Genomic DNA, 18,472 nt, shown 5'->3' on the forward strand with positions numbered 1-18,472 from the left:
AGTGGTCTATTTTGGTTATATTTGACTAATGTCAGTTGTCAACTTTGAAATACAAAAGATGCACATATTTATATGTGTTATCGGAGTTTTATTCGAGGAGTATTGTCATAGGATTTTGTGGTGTTTTTATCACAAAACGCAAAAACAATAATCAGATTGAAATCAATTTATCATTGGTTATATGATGGACTGAATAATTATATAAAAATACAATGTGTCAAGAATTGAAAAAGAAAAATTTACAAGATGTTGTTCAGTTTTTTGTTGATTATCGTTTTCAAACTGAGAACATCAGGACTTGTCCTCTTTTGATCAGTACAGTCCAGAATCCATTCGCACGTTCCGAGTTCATTTCTCATGCATGCTGCCTTTTCACAGTTAGATGTTTGGTCATAGTTACAGACATCACTAGGGGTTGCGTGTGGTGGTATCAGTCCCCAATCATTTATCTGAAAGGAAGGAGTTGACAAAATCATGAGGTTTGACATATTGGTGATCCTTTTATGATTGGGATATAAATTTGCATGACAATACAATTCTTTCTAGAAGTCAACACTGAAAAGCAGTTCTGTTATGTATAAACTGCCCATTAGTTCAAACCTGTACTGTTACCCAGATATCACTCTGTGATCAGAATGTTTTCTTGTAAATTCATTAACTATTCCCGATATCATATCCTTCTTCCATATCAGTACACATGTGACAGCAATTCCTATTTCCCACTCATCAATTTCTGATTACTTTGCCCATTCCATCCCCCTACCCCTAGAGGGCGGGGTCAAAAGGGGTCAATTGGTTTAAACAACATTTTTTTCTAAAACTAAGCAATGAATATCATTCACATTTGTGTGGTAGCATCCCTATGGGGTTGCCCAAAAGTCAATTTCATTTCATGGATTAATGCATTTTTGGGCATAGAAACCTCACGTACCCGTACAAAATGCCTATGATATATTGACATACCAATACCAGTGACAAATATACTTAATCATCATTTTTGTTTCATATCTCATGAAATCCAGGTGAGCGATACAGGCCCTCTGGGCCCCTTGTATAGTCTCTTATGGATATGATGAGACATACACCTACGTGAGTTATTCTCGACAATTTGTACGAACAAGACCGTATCCACGCCGTAGTAATAGATTCAGCAGTCTACTGAGGGGCCGAAAGGTCGTCCCGTTAATGATAAAAAATAAAAAGTTGTGCCAGAATTTATATTGACGTAGCATACAGTGTAGCAGCCTCTTCTTAACATTACATCGTAACAGCCGTGGATGGTGGGTGACCATGGCACCTAAGGTTCGAATTATCAAAACATAAATAAATAAAATAAATAAAACGTCCAGTTCAATATATATATATATATATATATATCTTATCCTGGACATGGATATCCACGCTTTTACCGATGGGAGATTTCTTATGCTGCCTTAGGGTTGCGACAAGCTACGCGTGTTCTTTATACGCTCTCTACAATTGTATGACATCACGGCAACAACACGATGATTTCATGTCGACAGTTGAATCTTTGGTTTGTTTTTGTTTAACGTCCTATTAACAGCCAGGGTCATTTAAGCACGTGCCAGGTTTTGGAGGTGGAGGAAAGCCGGAGTACCCGGAGAAAAACCACCGGCCTACAGTCAGTACCTGGCAACTGCCCCACGTAGGTTTCGAACTCTCAACCCAGAGGTGGAGGGCTAGTGATAAAGTGTCGGGAAACCTTAACCACTCGATGTAGCGTTAGATTGTTTTGCATTGATATAACGTCAATATTAGATACAAAATTGGGTAAACACGACGAGAAAAATACACGTCCCTGAAATATAATCCTCCATCCCATTGGGAGTGAATGAAAGATTATATAGTCTTACATAGCAGCTGCAGTCATAGTCCCCGAGAAGGCCGTTAAACTTGTTGAGTGACAGAGCATTGAAATCTTCTGTCCACAGGCAGGAGTTCACAAGGTAGACGTTGTCGGTGCTCACATATCCTAGTTTGAAATACAAATTTTGCGTTAAATACCACGAAGAAAATACAGGAAACTTTAAAGCTTAAAGACTTTATTCCTAGAAATGATACTATTTATGCTAAAGGTGTCATTGTATTTGGGGGGAAAGGGGGTAATTACGGGTAATTAACAGGTTTACAATGATCTTTTCAAAATCTTTAACTGAACACTAATATTAACACTATCTACACTAGTAATCGCTCCATGCTTAAAAGTATCACTAAAACCCTCTTGATCTCAGATTTGAACTATATAGCAAACATACAGATATATACATTCCAAATTTATTTCAATTACCCTTATTTGGAATATGATGTTTTACATTACACACCTGTGATTAAGTACAGTCGTCCTGGCTCTAGTTCTAGTTCACACAATGTAGGCCCTTTGTAAGATATCAGGTCGAGCTGTTCCTTGTCTGTAACAGTATAACTGTCAGGAAGCTATATCATAAAACAATAAAGAAGATGTTAATAAGACGCTGGTTAATTTAATAAAACCTTCAAAACATATATCATAACAATTGAATGATACTAGGATTGTGTGTAAATGTTGCATAGTTAAATATGTCATTTGTATCTATATTGACATCTGAAGTACGAGTCAGGCGTTTGAATCTACACGTCGGGAGTTGTACACACCACGATTTACTATTCTGACATTATTTTTAAATCAAATTATCTTCGGGACTTAAAATCATCCATAACATGCTTTGTACCTTTAACATGTGCTGAACGGTCACAGAGAATCTTCTGTCCTTCTGATTCTCGGTGACGTCATTGACAAACCCAACAATAGCTGAAACCAACAAAAGGAAGCATTGTTTCGTGTTTAGAGGTAAGTGGTGCATATTGTTGTTTCTATTGCGGTGAAATATCCCGAAATGTTAAAATGAGTGAATAGGTAAATAAGTCTGTTAAAACATGTTTGTGAAGAAAAGCCAGTCACTATGTTGATCTTTTGAATCAGTTTTTGTCAAGGCGCACAGAATATCAAATTTCTCGAATATACTGAATTTGTTAATTATGAAAGTGTAGATGTCATTTGAATAGATTAATTCAAATCTCCACTCCGTTACCCGTGGAACTTCCCTTACTGTAAGATGGTTGGCATTTTTACACCTGTTTTATTTTGGAATAGGCTTTCATACCTTTTGAACAAAGTGCTGAAAATGCAAACCAAATATTGTTCTGAACCCAATGAGACTTGTATCGGACGCACTACATTCGAGGCCGATATTTTTTTATCGTGATCAGTGTACAGGAAAACATCCATTCACTTTCAAGTTACTATGATTGTATTAATTACTTTTTACTTTTCCTCTATTACAAGGCAACATAATTCCCTTCTGTTAAGATAATGAAATAAAAAGAAATTCCATCTTGGATACTATTACTGTACCTAAGTTGTTGGAGAATGATAAATTATAGTCGAACCTCGTTATTTCGAAGAAAGTGGGAGGAAAGAAAAACCTAGATATCTCGAGTATTCATGGTAACTGTGTTTATTTGATATATCATTTTTACTGACGGGACTGATTTTTTACTTCGAGTAAGGTATGCTTCTCGAGTTCGAGATAGCGAGGTTTTACTGTACTACCTGCTCGGGATGCCAATTGCTCAATGGCTCTAATAATCTTTTCATGTATCGATGAGTGACACACTCATGACGTATTTTTGGCTGACAAACTGATCAGTTAAAGTTCCTTTTCGTTGGTTAGTAGAGATGTCTCAGAAAGTGTTCAAAAGCGCCCATTTTCTGCGCTTCTAATCGAACTGCTATCTGAACAATGTTTTCGTCGCTCCTTCAAAAATATCTTTCTAAATTTTTGACTGCTATTTGATATTTTTGACTGATATTTTAATATCTTTTGACTTATAAATAATATTTTTGATTGATACTTAATATTTTTGACTGATATCCAGTATCTGTGACTGATATTTATCTTAGTAGTTATGAAATAGAAAAGTACAGTAAATTGATATTTTATTTTTCAGCTTATATCAATTCGTGACACCCCCTCCCCTTTACCCCGTTGCGTGCATGTTAAACCCCGAAAAGCCAAACCAAAGCTTTCGTCGGTACAACGCTGACAACAAGGTTGTACAATATTTAGTGAATTGACAACATGATCAACATAAAAAAAAAAAAAAGGAGGCGTGGCTCAGATCTCCAACCCCATTGGCCGTATATTTCACATCCCTATGATGGTGTGTATAAACAACCCTGTGTTGGTGTGTATAAACATCCCTGTGTTGGTATGTATAAACATCCGTGTGTTGGTGTGTATAAACATCCCTGTGTTGGTGTGTATAAACGTCCCTGTGTTGGTGTGTATAAACATCCCTGTGTTGGTATGTATAAACATCCGTGTGTTGGTATGTATAAACATCCGTGTGTTGGTATGTATAAACATCCGTGTGTTGGTGTGTATAAACATCCCTGTGTTGGTGTGTATAAACATCCCTGTGTTGGTGTGTATACACATCACTGTGTTGGTGTGTATACACATTACTGTGTTGGTGTGTATAAACATCCCTGTGTTGTTGTGTATAAACATCTCTGTGTTGGTGTGTATAAACATCCCTGTGTTGGTGTGTATAAACATCACTGTGTTGGTGTGTATAAACATCCCTGTGTTGGTGTGTTAAACGTCCCTGTGTTGGTGTGTATAAACGTCTCTGTGTTGGTGTGTATAAACGTCCCTGTGTTGGTGTGTATAAACGTCCCTGTGTTGGTGTGTATAAACATCACTGTGTTTGTGTGTATAAACGTCTCTGTGTTGGTGTGTATAAACATCCCTGTGTTGGTATGTATAAACGTCCCTGTGTTGTTGTGTATAAACATCCCTGTGTTGGTGTGTATAAACATCACTGTGTTTGTGTGTATAAACATCCCTGTGTTTGTGTGTATAAACATCCCTGTGTTGGTGTGTATAAACATCCCTGTGTTGGTGTGTATAAACATCCCTGTGTTGGTGTGTATAAACGTGCCTGTGTTGGTGTGTATAAACATTCCTGTGTTGTTGTGTATAAACATCCCTGTGTTGTTGTGTAGAATGAAGATTAAAGGGATGCTGGAGCCATTGATCAAACAGACTGATGGTATTTACTGTGATGATAATTGTGGTCCATCATCCCCTTTGGTCATGGGGAATTTACGGCTATGATTTTGGCATAATTATATATCTTTATGTGAAAATGACTCCCATTTAGATACGTATTGTTTTTGTTATAATGACAAAGAATGATTGACGGAAATTTGATGTTAAATTTTACCATTAACACAGGACGTTGAAATCTGACAGCATCCTTTGATAACTATCCCCTGAAAGTAACCTTATCTCGTCCGCACAGAAGGATCACACTGTCACTAATAGACACAAATACGATATGGTTTATCTGCTCCTCGTATTCTACATCACAGGAACATATATAACACGAACTGTGAGAATATTTCTATAACACGATCTGTATCATGTCAGAATATTTCTATAACACGATCTGTGAGAATATTTCTATAACATTATCTGTATCATGTCAGAATATTTCTATAACATGATCTGTAGCATGTCAGAATATTTCTATAACATGACCTGTATCATATCAGAATATTTCTGTAACACGATCTTTATCATATCAGAATATTTCTATAACACGATCTGTATCATGTGATAATATTTCTATAACACGATCTGTATCATGTAAGAATATTTCTATAACATGATCTGTATCATGTGAGAATATTTCTATAACACGATCTGTATCATGTCAGAATATTTCTATAACACGATCTGTATCATGTCAGAATATTTCTATAACATGATCTGTAGCATGTCAGAATATTTCTATAACATGATCTGTATCATGTCAGAATATTTATATAACATGATCTGTGAGAATATTTCTATAACATGATCTGTATCATGTCAGAATATTTCTATAACATGATCTGTATCATGTCAGAATATTTCTATGACACGATCTGTATCATGTGAGAATATTTCTATAACACGATCTGTATCATGTAAGAATATTTCTATAACACGATCTGTATCTTGTCAGAATATTTCTATAACATGATCTGTATCATGTCAGAATATTTCTATAACATGATCTGTGAGAATATTTCTATAACACGATCTGTATCATGTCAGAATATTTCTATAACACGATCTGTATCATGTCAGAATATTTCTATAACATGATCTGTAGCATGTCAGAATATTTCTATAACACGATCTGTATCATGTCAGAATATTTCTGTAACATGATCCGTATCATGTCAGACTATTTCTATAACACGATCTATATCATGTGATAACATTTCTATAACACGATCTGTATCATGTGAGAATATTTCTATAACACGATCTGTATATTGTCAGACTATTTCTATAACACGATCTGTATCATGTCAGACTATTTCTATAACATGATCTGTATCATGTCAGACTATTTCTATAACATGATCTTTGCTTTGTGTTACTATTTATAAAACAAAACATAAAACATGATACATTTGTATTTGTCTTGTGAGACTATTTCTACAACATGATCTTTGTTACTTGCTATTTTCTATTCCTACAACGGGATCTATATCATGTTTGACAATCCCATTTTGATATCCTGCTTTTGCGCAAATCTTGTTTTGACTTAATCTTGTAAACGTTACAGAGTACTTACCAAAGCTACTGAGATGACAGAAGTCTGTCTGCGGGTGAGATTTCGGACAGAAGCATGCTTCAACATTTTTACCATCTAAAACAAACACTGCGAGTACGAACGCAACAAGGATCCTGTGGATTTCCATCATTAAACTCTGAAACAGTAATACTAGTATTGGATTTATGTGACGTTTTTCCAGTGTAAACAAGTATCTCACTTCAGATGCAAGTTTTATTTATATGTTTATGAAAGAGTTTTGAAATGCTTTATTAGATTTTTAATGAAATGCAGTGATCAGCATTATTGGTCAAATAAATTCAATGTTTGTATTAAAATGGAGGGCGCGGATCCCCTGGGGCCGGAGTGGCGGGCTCATTAGGGGGAAATAGAGGTTAAACGTTTAAATAGCAACGAGTCATGTACACCTGAATGCATTTTGATGAATTTGGTTGGCATAAATATTGGGAAGGCAATCCAATGTTGTATCAACGGAGACTGTGGCTTCCCTTCGGCCGAAGGAGTGGAACCCAATTGAAAAAAGAAAGAATACTCCTTCATGTCGTAAAGACAATGTATTTTGATGAAATTTGGTCTAAAGCGTTATTGGCCAAAGGATATTCATTTTTTGCATAAAATAAGGAATGTGGTTTTCCTAAGGCCGGAGAAAGGCCAATAAAAAAAACCTTTCAAATCAATCTTTCTTTAAGAATGGCAAAATTTGGCCCACATTTGTTTTGAATCATTGTTGGAGAGGCAGTCAAAAGGTAGAAAAAACGTTTTAAATAAAACTTGTATGAGAGCTGCATGGTTACTAAAATATTCAGGTGTGCGATGCAGGCCATATGGGCATCTTGATTAAAATGCGTTTTAAACAGTGAAGAAAAAATAAAAAAGAAAGGGAACTTCTAACAAATTCTACCCCCAATATCAAAATGCGCTCTTGTTCAAAAGAGCATTATTTTTATAGGACTGACACATATTTCAGATATCATGTGAACTATTGCTACGATTTTCAATTAGCCTTCAAATGTACAATATGCTTACCTTCCGAAGATGAACACAGTTCAAGTTTCAGCAAGCGGGAAAAAAATTCACAGCTGGATCAATTCAGTGTTGAACCGTTATATCTGATGCTAAACATACGTTCAGAATGTCATAAACGTGGACTTCATATTAAAATAATGGATGTACAATTGAGTAATTGTCTGTGTTATCTGTCATTATTAACTGAAAACCGGGGGCAGTATGTATGTGACATTATCTATGGCAATTGTATATTTATTTTAATAGTTCTTGTTTATCCAACCAATAATGTCACGACTACACCATATTTGTCTACTTGTCTCAACTGTCCGATCTTTCCATCCTCATAAAATCGTTAAATGTCCGAGGTTTTGAATATTGCTCTGATAAAGCTTTATATTCATATGTGTTGACATAACGTCCCAACAAGGCAGATTATCATAAGAAAACAAATCATCTCTGTTACTGAAATGTAAAAGGAGTAGTTACTACTGAAATTAATTCCATTTGAACACAACAAAGTTGGAACTAAGAAAGTGACGTATTTATCTAAAGTATCTGTACCAGAGTGTTCCAATAGAAACTAAGTCGCATATACATGTATGTATGTATTGTAAACTAGTGTCGATAAAAAGAAAAGAACGTAAACCATATTTCTAATGATCTTGTTTATTTGCAATAGCAAGGTTTGGTCCAATACAATATGGTAATACGAACGACGATGCGTCATCAATTGACAATACGGCGAACTTGTTCAGTACCGGCCCAGGTTTGTTATACTGAGACACTGTGATGATCTGTTATTGCTCATTGGAATCTGCAACAGAAATAAACAAATGGTAGCCATCTAAAACATATCTGGCCATGTCACAAATAAAACATGATTCGCGACGTTATAACTACGCTATACATGTAGGTACTACTGCAAACTTTAAACATCACTCGGGTGGCTCCAGAATTGTTGGTAATGTCTTAAAGAAATGACAAATACTTAATACCTTCGACATCGAAGCATTCATCAGGTCCCCTCCCCGACAGCCCTGTAAATGAAAACAGTACCAAGATAATAATAATAAAAAAAAAGAATGCATCATCACTAAAGCCAAAAGGCAATTTGGTATTCCATATTGAGAAGGTAATATTTTAAGCTAAATGGACAATAAAACCAAAACGCAGGTAGGGTGTACTCATAATTTTAGTACTCGTTCCTGGAATTCAACACCGTCATCAATAAAGTAGTTTATTTATAAACGCTCAGTGATAACGTTTTGTTGTATATGTAGTCTTATGTACGAATAGGCTTAACCCGTTTCCATATTCTTTAGTACCTTGTTCTGAAAATTATTTGATTCGGTCATTAACAAAAAGAATGAGTTTTGCGATGTATAATTGTAACGATTTTTTGAAACTTAACATAAGTGTTCCTACACCACTTATACACCATGTTACCAAATAAATCGGGACTATGATGGCTCCTTTCGGACAGAAAAATCACTGGTAAAATTGTTTTTTCTCTTCCCATTACGGCCAATATGTCGTTTAATTAATACAAACATCGCACTTGCCTGTGTGTCGACAGCACTGCATTCCGCCATCTGTTGGAGAAAAGTTGCACAGTGACAAATAGTTTAAAATGAATTATGTTAATGAATACTGTTAATGTATAATTTTAGGCATTAAGTGACCCAGGCCGTTATAATCCTTGTTTAGAGGAAACAAGACCATCAATACGGGTCTTTTGTTACGTTTTCGCCACATCTCTTCACGGATTGTTGAAACGAAAAGAAAAGACAACACAGATAACTTAGGACTTCGTAAAGTTAATGTTTTCTGCAGAGATTTAGAAACATCCATCATGCATCTGATCAATAATTTATGATATAGTGGAACATCTGGTACAAGCAACAGGCGTTAGCATTCGATCACATACCACATACAGGAAACGTGTGGTATCATTAAACTTCCTGTCTTTAGTGAGTCATGGGTATTAATTCTGACAGTGATTGACGGTAAAATGTATCTAATATGGTGTTATATTACAAAAAATGTTTGGCAAATATGTAACGTGATAATGCAGATTGATAATAAGAACTTAATTACTTAATTGGCAGTAAAACAATGCAAAAAAAACAAGCTACTTATCATGTTTCCTTACAAGTCAGTCATGTAAATAACATATCCAGTGATATTTTACAAGTCTATAAATCACTACTATATTGGTGAAGTTAAACAGAAGTGATTTGAAAAACTATTAGTATGTATAATTGCTAACCAAGGGCATTGTGTTGACATATGATTTATGAAGCTATTTGTTAATTTTGGCAAAACACGCGAAAAATGCATGTTTCGTGAGATTACAATGAACTTATTTGGATCACATACATTACACAAATGGCCATGCCGATATGCTCCGAATTACCCGTAGCACGTAATTGAGACTTTTGTTTGATGTGGCATATAAGGAGGAATTGAATCTTCTGATAGATTGCACCAGAGTTTTGATTTATAGACATAAAATATCACTAGATGACCCTTTACAACATTTATCGTTCAGCGATTTTGTGTTTAGACCTGAAATGCTTGGTACCAATTGTAAGAATAAAAGTTTAAAATTCCGTTTATAACACAATTATAGTTTTTAATCAAACTAAAATACAAATAAGGTTCTCCTATAGAAAAGGGAATCTACCTTCTTTGGGTTTGCACTCTACTTCTCCATCTGTAATATAACCATAAAACCATAACAAGTCTTATTTCAAGAATAATCCATCACGTTTAATCAATAATAAAAAGATAGACTTTATTGATATTGATAAGGCCTTCAGTGGGATAAAGGTAAGAATTAATATGGATATCGACATCACAAAACACCAATTTGTGTACAATGGACATGGCGGCTAGTATGCCTGGTGTCCTATTTGAATCATCATTACATGAATTCTTATTATTACTATTACTTATTTGTTATGGAGGACACAAGGGATGACCATGTTTATAGTCAATTTCATACATACTGATGTTGGTACAATCTAAGTCTCCTTCCTCGAGCACTTCAAGTTCACCAGGAAACAGGTCATCGTAAGGTACATGTATGTGATATCCACACAAATATACCATAAATGATCCCTGCTGACTCCAATCCCAACTGTAGGAATCGACTGAGATAGACATCAACACATGTAGGAATATTAACAAATGTTGTAATGGATTAAAATAGACATCAACAAATTTAGGAATGGATTAAAATAGACATCAACAAATTTAGGAATGGATTAAAATAGACATCAACAAATGTAGAAATGGATTAAAATAGACATCAACAAATGTAGAAATGGATTAAAATAGACATCAACAAATGTTGTAATGGATTAAAATAGACATCAACAAATGTTGTAATGGATTTGTTATGTTGACATAACGTCCCAACAAGGCAGATTATCATAAGAAAACAAATTTTCATCTCTGTTACTGAAATGTAAAAGGAGTAGTTACTACTGAAATTTGAACACAACAACGTTGGAACAAAGAAAGTGACGTATTTATCTAAAGTATCTGTACCAGAGTGTTCCAATAGAAACTAAGTCGCATATACATGTATATATGTATCGTAAACTAGTGTCGATAAAAAAGAACGTAAAACATATTTCTATTGATCTTGTTTATTTGCAATAGCATGGTTTGGTCTGATACAATATGGTAATACGAACGACGATGTGTCATCAATTGACAATACGGCGAACTTGTTCAGTACCGGCCCAGGTTTGTTATACTGAGACACTGTGATGATCTGTTATTGTTCATTGGAATCTGCAACAGAAATAAATAAATGGTAGCCATCTAAAACATATCTGGCCATGTCACAAATAAAACATGATTCGCGACGTTATAACTACGCTATACATGTAGGTACTACTGCAAACTTTAAACATCACTCGGGTCGCTCCAGAATTGTTGGTAATGTCTTAAAGAAATGACAAATACTTAATACCTTCGACATCGAAGCATTCATCAGGTCCCCTCCCCGACAGCCCTGCAAATGAAAACAGTACTAAGATAATAATAATAATAAAAAATGCGTCATCACTCAAGCAAAAAGGCAATTTGGTATTTCCTATTGAGAAGGTAATATTTTAAGCTAAATGGACAATAAAACCAAAACGCAGGTAGGGTGTACTCATAATTTTAGTACTCGTTCCTGGAATTCAACACCATCATCAATAAAGTAGTTTATTTGTAAACGCTCAGTGATAACGTTTTGTTGTATATGTAGTCTTATGTACGAATAGGCTTAACCCGTTTCCTTATTCTTTAGAACCTTGTTCTGAAAATTATTTGATTCGGTCATTAAAAAAAGAATGAGTTTTGCGATGTATAATTGTAACGATTTTTTGAAACTTAACATAAGTGTTCCTACACCACTTATACACCATGTTACCAAATAAATCGGGACTATGATGGCTCCTTTCGGACAGAAAAATCACTGGTAAAATTGTTTTTTCTCTTCCCATTACGGCCAATATGTCGTTTAATTAATACAAACATCGCACTTGCCTGTGTGTCGACAGCACTGCATTCCGCCATCTGTTGGAAAAAAGTTGCACAGTGACAAATAGTTTAAAATGAATTATGTTAATGAATACTGTTAATGTATAATTTTAGGCATTAAGTTACTCAGGCCGTTATAATCCTTGTTTAGAGGAAACAAGACCATCAATACGGGTCTTTTGTTACGTTTTCGCCACATCTCTTCACGGATTGTTGAAACGAAAAGAAAAGACAACACAGAGAACTTAGGACTTCGTAAAGTAAATGTTTTCTGCAGAGATTTAGAAACATCCATCATGCATCTGATCAATAATTTATGATATAGTGGAACATCTGGTACAAGCAACAGGCGTTAGCATTCGATCACATACCACATGCAGGAAACGTGTGGTATCATTAAACTTCCCGTCTTTAGTGAATCATGGGTATTAATTCTGACAGTGATTGACGGTAAAATGTATCTAATATAGTGTTATATTACAAAAAATGTTTGGCAAATATGTAACGTGATAATGCAGATTGATAATAAGAACTTAATTACTTAATTGGCAGTAAAACAATGCAAAAAAAACAAGCTACTTATCATGTTTCCTTACAAGTCAGTCATCTAAATAACATATCCAGTGATATTTTACAAGTCTATAAATCACTACTATATTGGTGAAGTTAAACAGAAGTGATTTGAAAAGCTATTAGTATGTATAATTGCTAACCAAGGGCATTGTGTTGACATATGATTTATGAAGCTATTTGTTAATTTTGGCAAAACACGCGAAAAATGCATGTTTCGTGAGATTACAGTTAACTTATTTGGATCACATACACAAATGACCATGCCGATATGCTCCGAATTACCCGTAGCACGTAATTGAGACTTTTGTTTGATGTGGCATATAAGGAGGAATTGAATCTTCTGATAAATTGCACCAGAGTTTTGATTTATAGACATAAAATATCACTAGATGACCCTTAACAACATTTATCGTTCAGCGATTTTGTGTTTAGACCTGCAATTATTGGTACAATTGTAAGAATAAAAGTTTAAAATTCCGTTTATAACACAATTATAGTTTTTAATCAAACTAAAATACAAATAAGGTTCTCCTATAGAAAAGGGAATCTACCTTCTTTGGGTTTGCACTCTACTTCTCCATCTGTAATATAACCATAAAACCATAACAAGTCTTATTTCAAGAATAATCCATCACGTTAAATCAATAATAAAAAGATAGACTTTATTGATATTGATAAGGCCTTCCGTGGGATAAAGGTAAGAATTAATATGGATATCGACATCACAAAACACCAATTTGTGTACAATGGACATGGCGGCTAGTATGCCTGGTGTCCTATTTGAATCATCATTACATGAATTCTTATTATTACTATTACTTATTTGTTATGGAGGACACAAGGCATGCACATGTTTATAGTCAATTTCATACATACTGATGTTGGTACAATCTAAATCTCCTTCCTCGAGCACTTCAAGTTCACCAGGAAACAGGTCATCGTAAGGTATGTGATATCCACACAAGTATACCATAAATGATCCCTGCTGACTCCAATCCCAACTGTAGGAATCGACTGAGATAGACATCAACACATGTAGGAATAAAATAAGATAAACATCAACAAATGTTGTAATGGATTAAAATAGACATCAACAAATATAGAAGTAAACTAAAATAGACATAAACAAATGTAGTAAAAAGTTTAAATGCTTACATATACAATATTTCATTAAAGTCATAGGGTCTACGATGATGTTCATGGGAAAATATATTTTACAACATGTTCGTGCGTAATGTATTATTGATATATCAAATACGCTGATAAGTAAAAACCTGTTTGAAATAAAAAGCGGTTTATTTATACAACGTCCCTTATCATGAAATAAATAATAGCGTAAATGTTATTTTATTAGATCTGTCATTTCTACTCATAGGGACTTAAACGTGTCAAGCCCCTGAAAGGTGGTCGAGCTGACGGACCCTAGGTTTGTTTTTATTTTGGGCCATATGAAGGTGTCAAGCACCTGAACAAAATGATCGAGGGGTCGAACCCTGGAGTTAATGTTTCATTCTAAGTCATAAGATCGTTTCAAGCTAATGAAAAGTGTCCGACGGATCGGACCCTGGGGCTATTATTTCTGGGTCACAGGAACGTTTCTAGCCCCTGAGAAGTGATCGAGGAGTCGAACCTCAGTGATGATTTTTCATTATTGGTCATAGAAACATGTCAAGCCCATGTAAAGTGATCGAGGGGTCGGACGTCGGGGTTAGTTTTTCATTCTGGGTCATAGGAACGTGCCAAGCCCCTGTGATACGACTTACATGTGATGACGTAGTCTGTGCCGACAGTCAACTGTACGCCACACAGGGAGCCAAACGCCGCCGTGTGTAGATAGACCACGTTTTCCCCTCCAACTCGTGCTAAAGCAGTCTAAAAGCAAATACCATTATAGAGGGGTTTTTACTTTTTATTTTGAACGTTATTTTTAACAGCTAAGATAAATGTAATGACGACCTACCCTGTTTGATATGCATACATGTGGTGAGGGCGTGTGTGTTTTGGAATCTGTGGTATGTTCAGGTATGATCCCTTGTGTTACCGTGAAACTTTATAGTGCTACCTTACTGGGGCATACTGCCAAAGATACCCAACACATTTTACTGACAACGGACAAACTAGATGACCCACTCCCTAATTGCCGAACATAAAGCAGGAGTAGCAAAGTCTATCATTTTTATAGACCCTGATACATTGTATGTCTCGAGCAAGGGACAGAATTTTCCTCATATGGACGAGCGCTCAATGAGAAGTCAAAAGTGTCAAGACATTAGAATGAAGTTGTGTAATAAGAAGAAAAATGATCCCAGATTTAGTTATCTCTTACGATCATCAATTCGTATGCCCTATCTGCAGGGCCAACGATTATACGGTAAAGATGAAAAATTAGTATTCCCTAAACCCTTGTAAGTGTAGTCTAAAATTACATATATATAATTATAAAATAAAATGAACAGTCATGATTCTCCAAATCATTGTCAGTGCGGTCTTAACTAGCATTATACTGTAAACAATTAACAATGAAAACAATAGTGTAACTAATTAACAGTATAAACAATAATCAGTGTTAATAATTAAAGTGTAAACAATGAACAATGTGACTAATTAAGCATCAGAAACAGTATCTTAATAAACTTTTAGTATGTATCATGGTAAACCAAGGGGCTTGCTGTTGACATGTAATTTATTAAGCTGTTTGTAAATTTCATTAAAACATGCGAAAAATACATATTTCAGGGGGCACAATTTGCTCATTTGTATCACATTTATAGCAAAGCTAGCCATGTCGTTTTGCTTATAAGTGTCTAAAGCACACAAAAAGAACATTGGTTCACTTGATATTATGATAAATTGATTCTATTTTGACACTGAAATGCAAATGACGGTTGTGAATAATATCGCACAAATATGGCATATAAGGAGGTATTTCAAACACCATAAATACTCTGTGTCCAATCGGTGAGTTTGGGACAAAAGATGCATCTTCTTATGAAAAAAAGCCAACCAGTTTAAAAATCTGACTTTAAAAAAAAGTCTTCTTACTATGACCATATGTCTTAAAAGTATAATATAGGAGCATTGCTATTAATTGAAATACCTCCCTTTATACCTTATAATAATGAAGTGTTTATACGTACATAAAGACAAATCCGGTCACATAAATGCTCCTATCGTAGGCTTTAAACACTCGTGAGCCTAATAGCATGGCTATTTTTCAGGTTCAATTATATTTATGACTTGGAATTATTCCATGCTACATTTTACCACAAATAATCTATATCATACAATGTTAGCATCTACAGAAAAGTCCTTATTGGTGATTTTAAGAAAGAAAAAACAAATATTTTGGTAAATTACGTGACTATTTTTGTGCAAATAAAGTAAACAATTAACAGTAAAACTTTCTTTGATATTGGATTCTCTTTTACAGATATTTGATTTTAACTAGACTTGGTAATTTATCTGATTATCATACATAGGAAATTTCTTCTTCCCAAAATCAACTAAAGTTTACAGTTCACTCATGGAAACTTCTTAATAATATATATATATATACATATTCAAATTTTATTAGTATTCATAATATTATTTCGACACAAATTCTCTTGTTACGCATTTCATCTTTAATCATCTCCAAAGATAAACTTTTCCCCCATTAACTTACTGTCTACGACTGAACGAAAAGAAACGTACCGAAGTTGCCTGGACGATATTTGTTATTTCAAACCCATACAAGAATTGGTCGTCAAAAGGGTCATCTTTTCGGCGTGTCAATAGCGTCTCGTTCAGGACCACGCCCCTCACGACTAGATACAAATAAAACAATAGTTTAGTTATTGATAGTTTTAGTTGAGTCGGCGAGTCAATAGCTACTCATTTAAGGACCACGCCCGTCGCAACTAAAAAAGTACATGTAAGTTATCGAGTATAAGTGAATGTTCTCTTATCATTCAATTTCAACAAGGGGTTATTTAACGTCCGAATACGTTGTATTTTTGGCTACATACACTGAAAAATTATTATCTTCAAAAAGATAAAATTAATTTGAACAGTTGGGTGCAATTACATAATAACATTCGCTTTAACAATATCTTAACAATCCAATCCAATATAAACAACGAATGTATTTGAAATGTTAACAAAATATAGCCAATAAGAACATATTTCGTGATAGAACACATGTATATGTATTACATGTATATGTATTACAAAAGGTACATATTACATTCCTAAGCTTATTTATTATACGGTGTCCTACTCAAGTACATATTTAGTTTTAAACAAAAACATATAAAAAATTCCTTGTTCTCGCTTTTGTAATAACGGATCTTGGTATTATAACTGTTACATACACTTTAATGTTTATTTGTATATTACCTTAAACTTATATATTGGCCCGACTAATGTTATTCTTAACGAGGAGAATAATAGTACTGTTCTGATAGATGTTTTTCTTTCTTTTTTCAAAATTGAATATTTCAACATTTCCAACATTATCCAAGCAGTAATACCAATAACCATACTATCGAACTTTTACAGATCACGACTGCATCATATGATTTGATATATGACGAAAAGTCTTGGAAAGATGATTATTTTTAACGTATTATGATAGCATGTAAAGAGTTCATGTACAATGAAGTTATCAGTGGAGATGTTTACATATTTTAATTACTATCAGTAATTTCATAATGACAAGTGTGGCAAATAAACATACTTAGCTCAATATCATCCTTGCAAAATTGGTTGCGCAGGTTCCCGTTAACCCTGGAACAAGAACAGGCTACACACTGTTCTATACTTATAATAGCCAGACAGAGGATGATTATCCAAGACATACTCAGCACTCTCGTTTTGTCACGTGTATTCTGCTCTGAAATCATACAAAACTAAATATACAATACCAGGTGTATTTCGTCAATCCATATGTGCCATCACCAGGCCAACAAGTGTTGGTTGATACAGATTGATACTGATTTCTAAATAATGTCAAATTAATTCAGTTTATGGTACATATCAATGCAAATTGTCGCATTTGTTTCATTAGTATGCAATACATGTTTACCTGATGTAAATACTAGTACGCTTATTTGAATTATACCTTCACATTCGATGAAAACTGGAATCCCTAGGAACGATACGCACGTTCCGAAGTTGACGTTATTGTAACCAAGCATAAATAATCAAATCGGTTATAAATGATGTGGCAGATTTTCAGAGACAGATGGATGGCTCTTTAACAGCAACACTTGGCTCAGATTAGGTTCATGGTTTTAAATGGTGTCATTTTAGTATAATATCATCATACTTAAACGTTTAAATTTCATATTGTAGCATTATGTTAATTGCCTAATTAAAGTCTGTTGTTAGTAATTGTATATAAGTACTGTTATCAGGAATAGGGGTATTGGAGTAGCAAATGCGAGAAACTTTATGGGGAAATAATCAGGAAAGTGTCATTCAAACGAGATAATATCCAGAGGGTTTATATTTATCATTGATACTTTATCTGTGGTATCCATCTAAACCTATCGGAAGTCCTCTTTCATTCGGAACACCCAATTAGCTTGTCGCTTCCGTCAGGTTTTGCATGGTTTTCATCTTGGAATATCTATCTGTCTGTTTTCGCTTATTGCATGTTTATAATTGCATG

The 18,472-nt window shown here is 34.5% G+C and overlaps 1 protein-coding gene across 4 annotated transcripts; it reads right to left on the reverse strand.

Moving 5' to 3' along the window:
• Positions 1-151: 151 nt before the first annotated feature.
• On the reverse strand, positions 152-18,170 carry LOC117331811. Of its 4 annotated transcripts, none has more exons than XR_004533654.1 (14): positions 17,885-18,170; positions 17,537-17,692; positions 16,513-16,625; positions 14,583-14,691; positions 10,716-10,859; positions 10,391-10,420; positions 9,267-9,296; positions 8,700-8,741; positions 7,723-8,518; positions 6,697-6,832; positions 2,730-2,809; positions 2,343-2,454; positions 1,875-1,993; positions 152-449 (listed from the first exon to the last, which is right to left on the reverse strand). XR_004533654.1 is itself a non-coding variant. In XM_033890709.1 (9 exons), the coding sequence occupies exons 1-9, from the start codon at positions 17,994-17,996 to the stop codon at positions 11,492-11,494; spliced, it is 747 nt and encodes a 248-aa protein (XP_033746600.1). In that variant the 5' UTR covers positions 17,997-18,149; the 3' UTR covers positions 11,345-11,491. The 4 variants fall into 4 exon arrangements, 2 of the variants coding, with proteins under 2 accessions (XP_033746600.1, XP_033746601.1); XR_004533655.1 differs by having other exon boundaries at positions 17,921-18,166; XM_033890709.1 differs by lacking the exons at positions 152-449; positions 1,875-1,993; positions 2,343-2,454; ... (5 more) ...; positions 10,391-10,420; positions 10,716-10,859 and adding exons at positions 11,345-11,508; positions 11,690-11,731; positions 12,253-12,282; positions 13,371-13,400; positions 13,696-13,833 and having other exon boundaries at positions 17,885-18,149.
• Between the last annotated feature and the right edge of the window lie 302 nt (positions 18,171-18,472).

This window comes from Pecten maximus, chromosome 7 (assembly GCF_902652985.1).
Source record: "Pecten maximus chromosome 7, xPecMax1.1, whole genome shotgun sequence".
Taxonomy (NCBI): domain Eukaryota; kingdom Metazoa; phylum Mollusca; class Bivalvia; order Pectinida; family Pectinidae; genus Pecten; species Pecten maximus.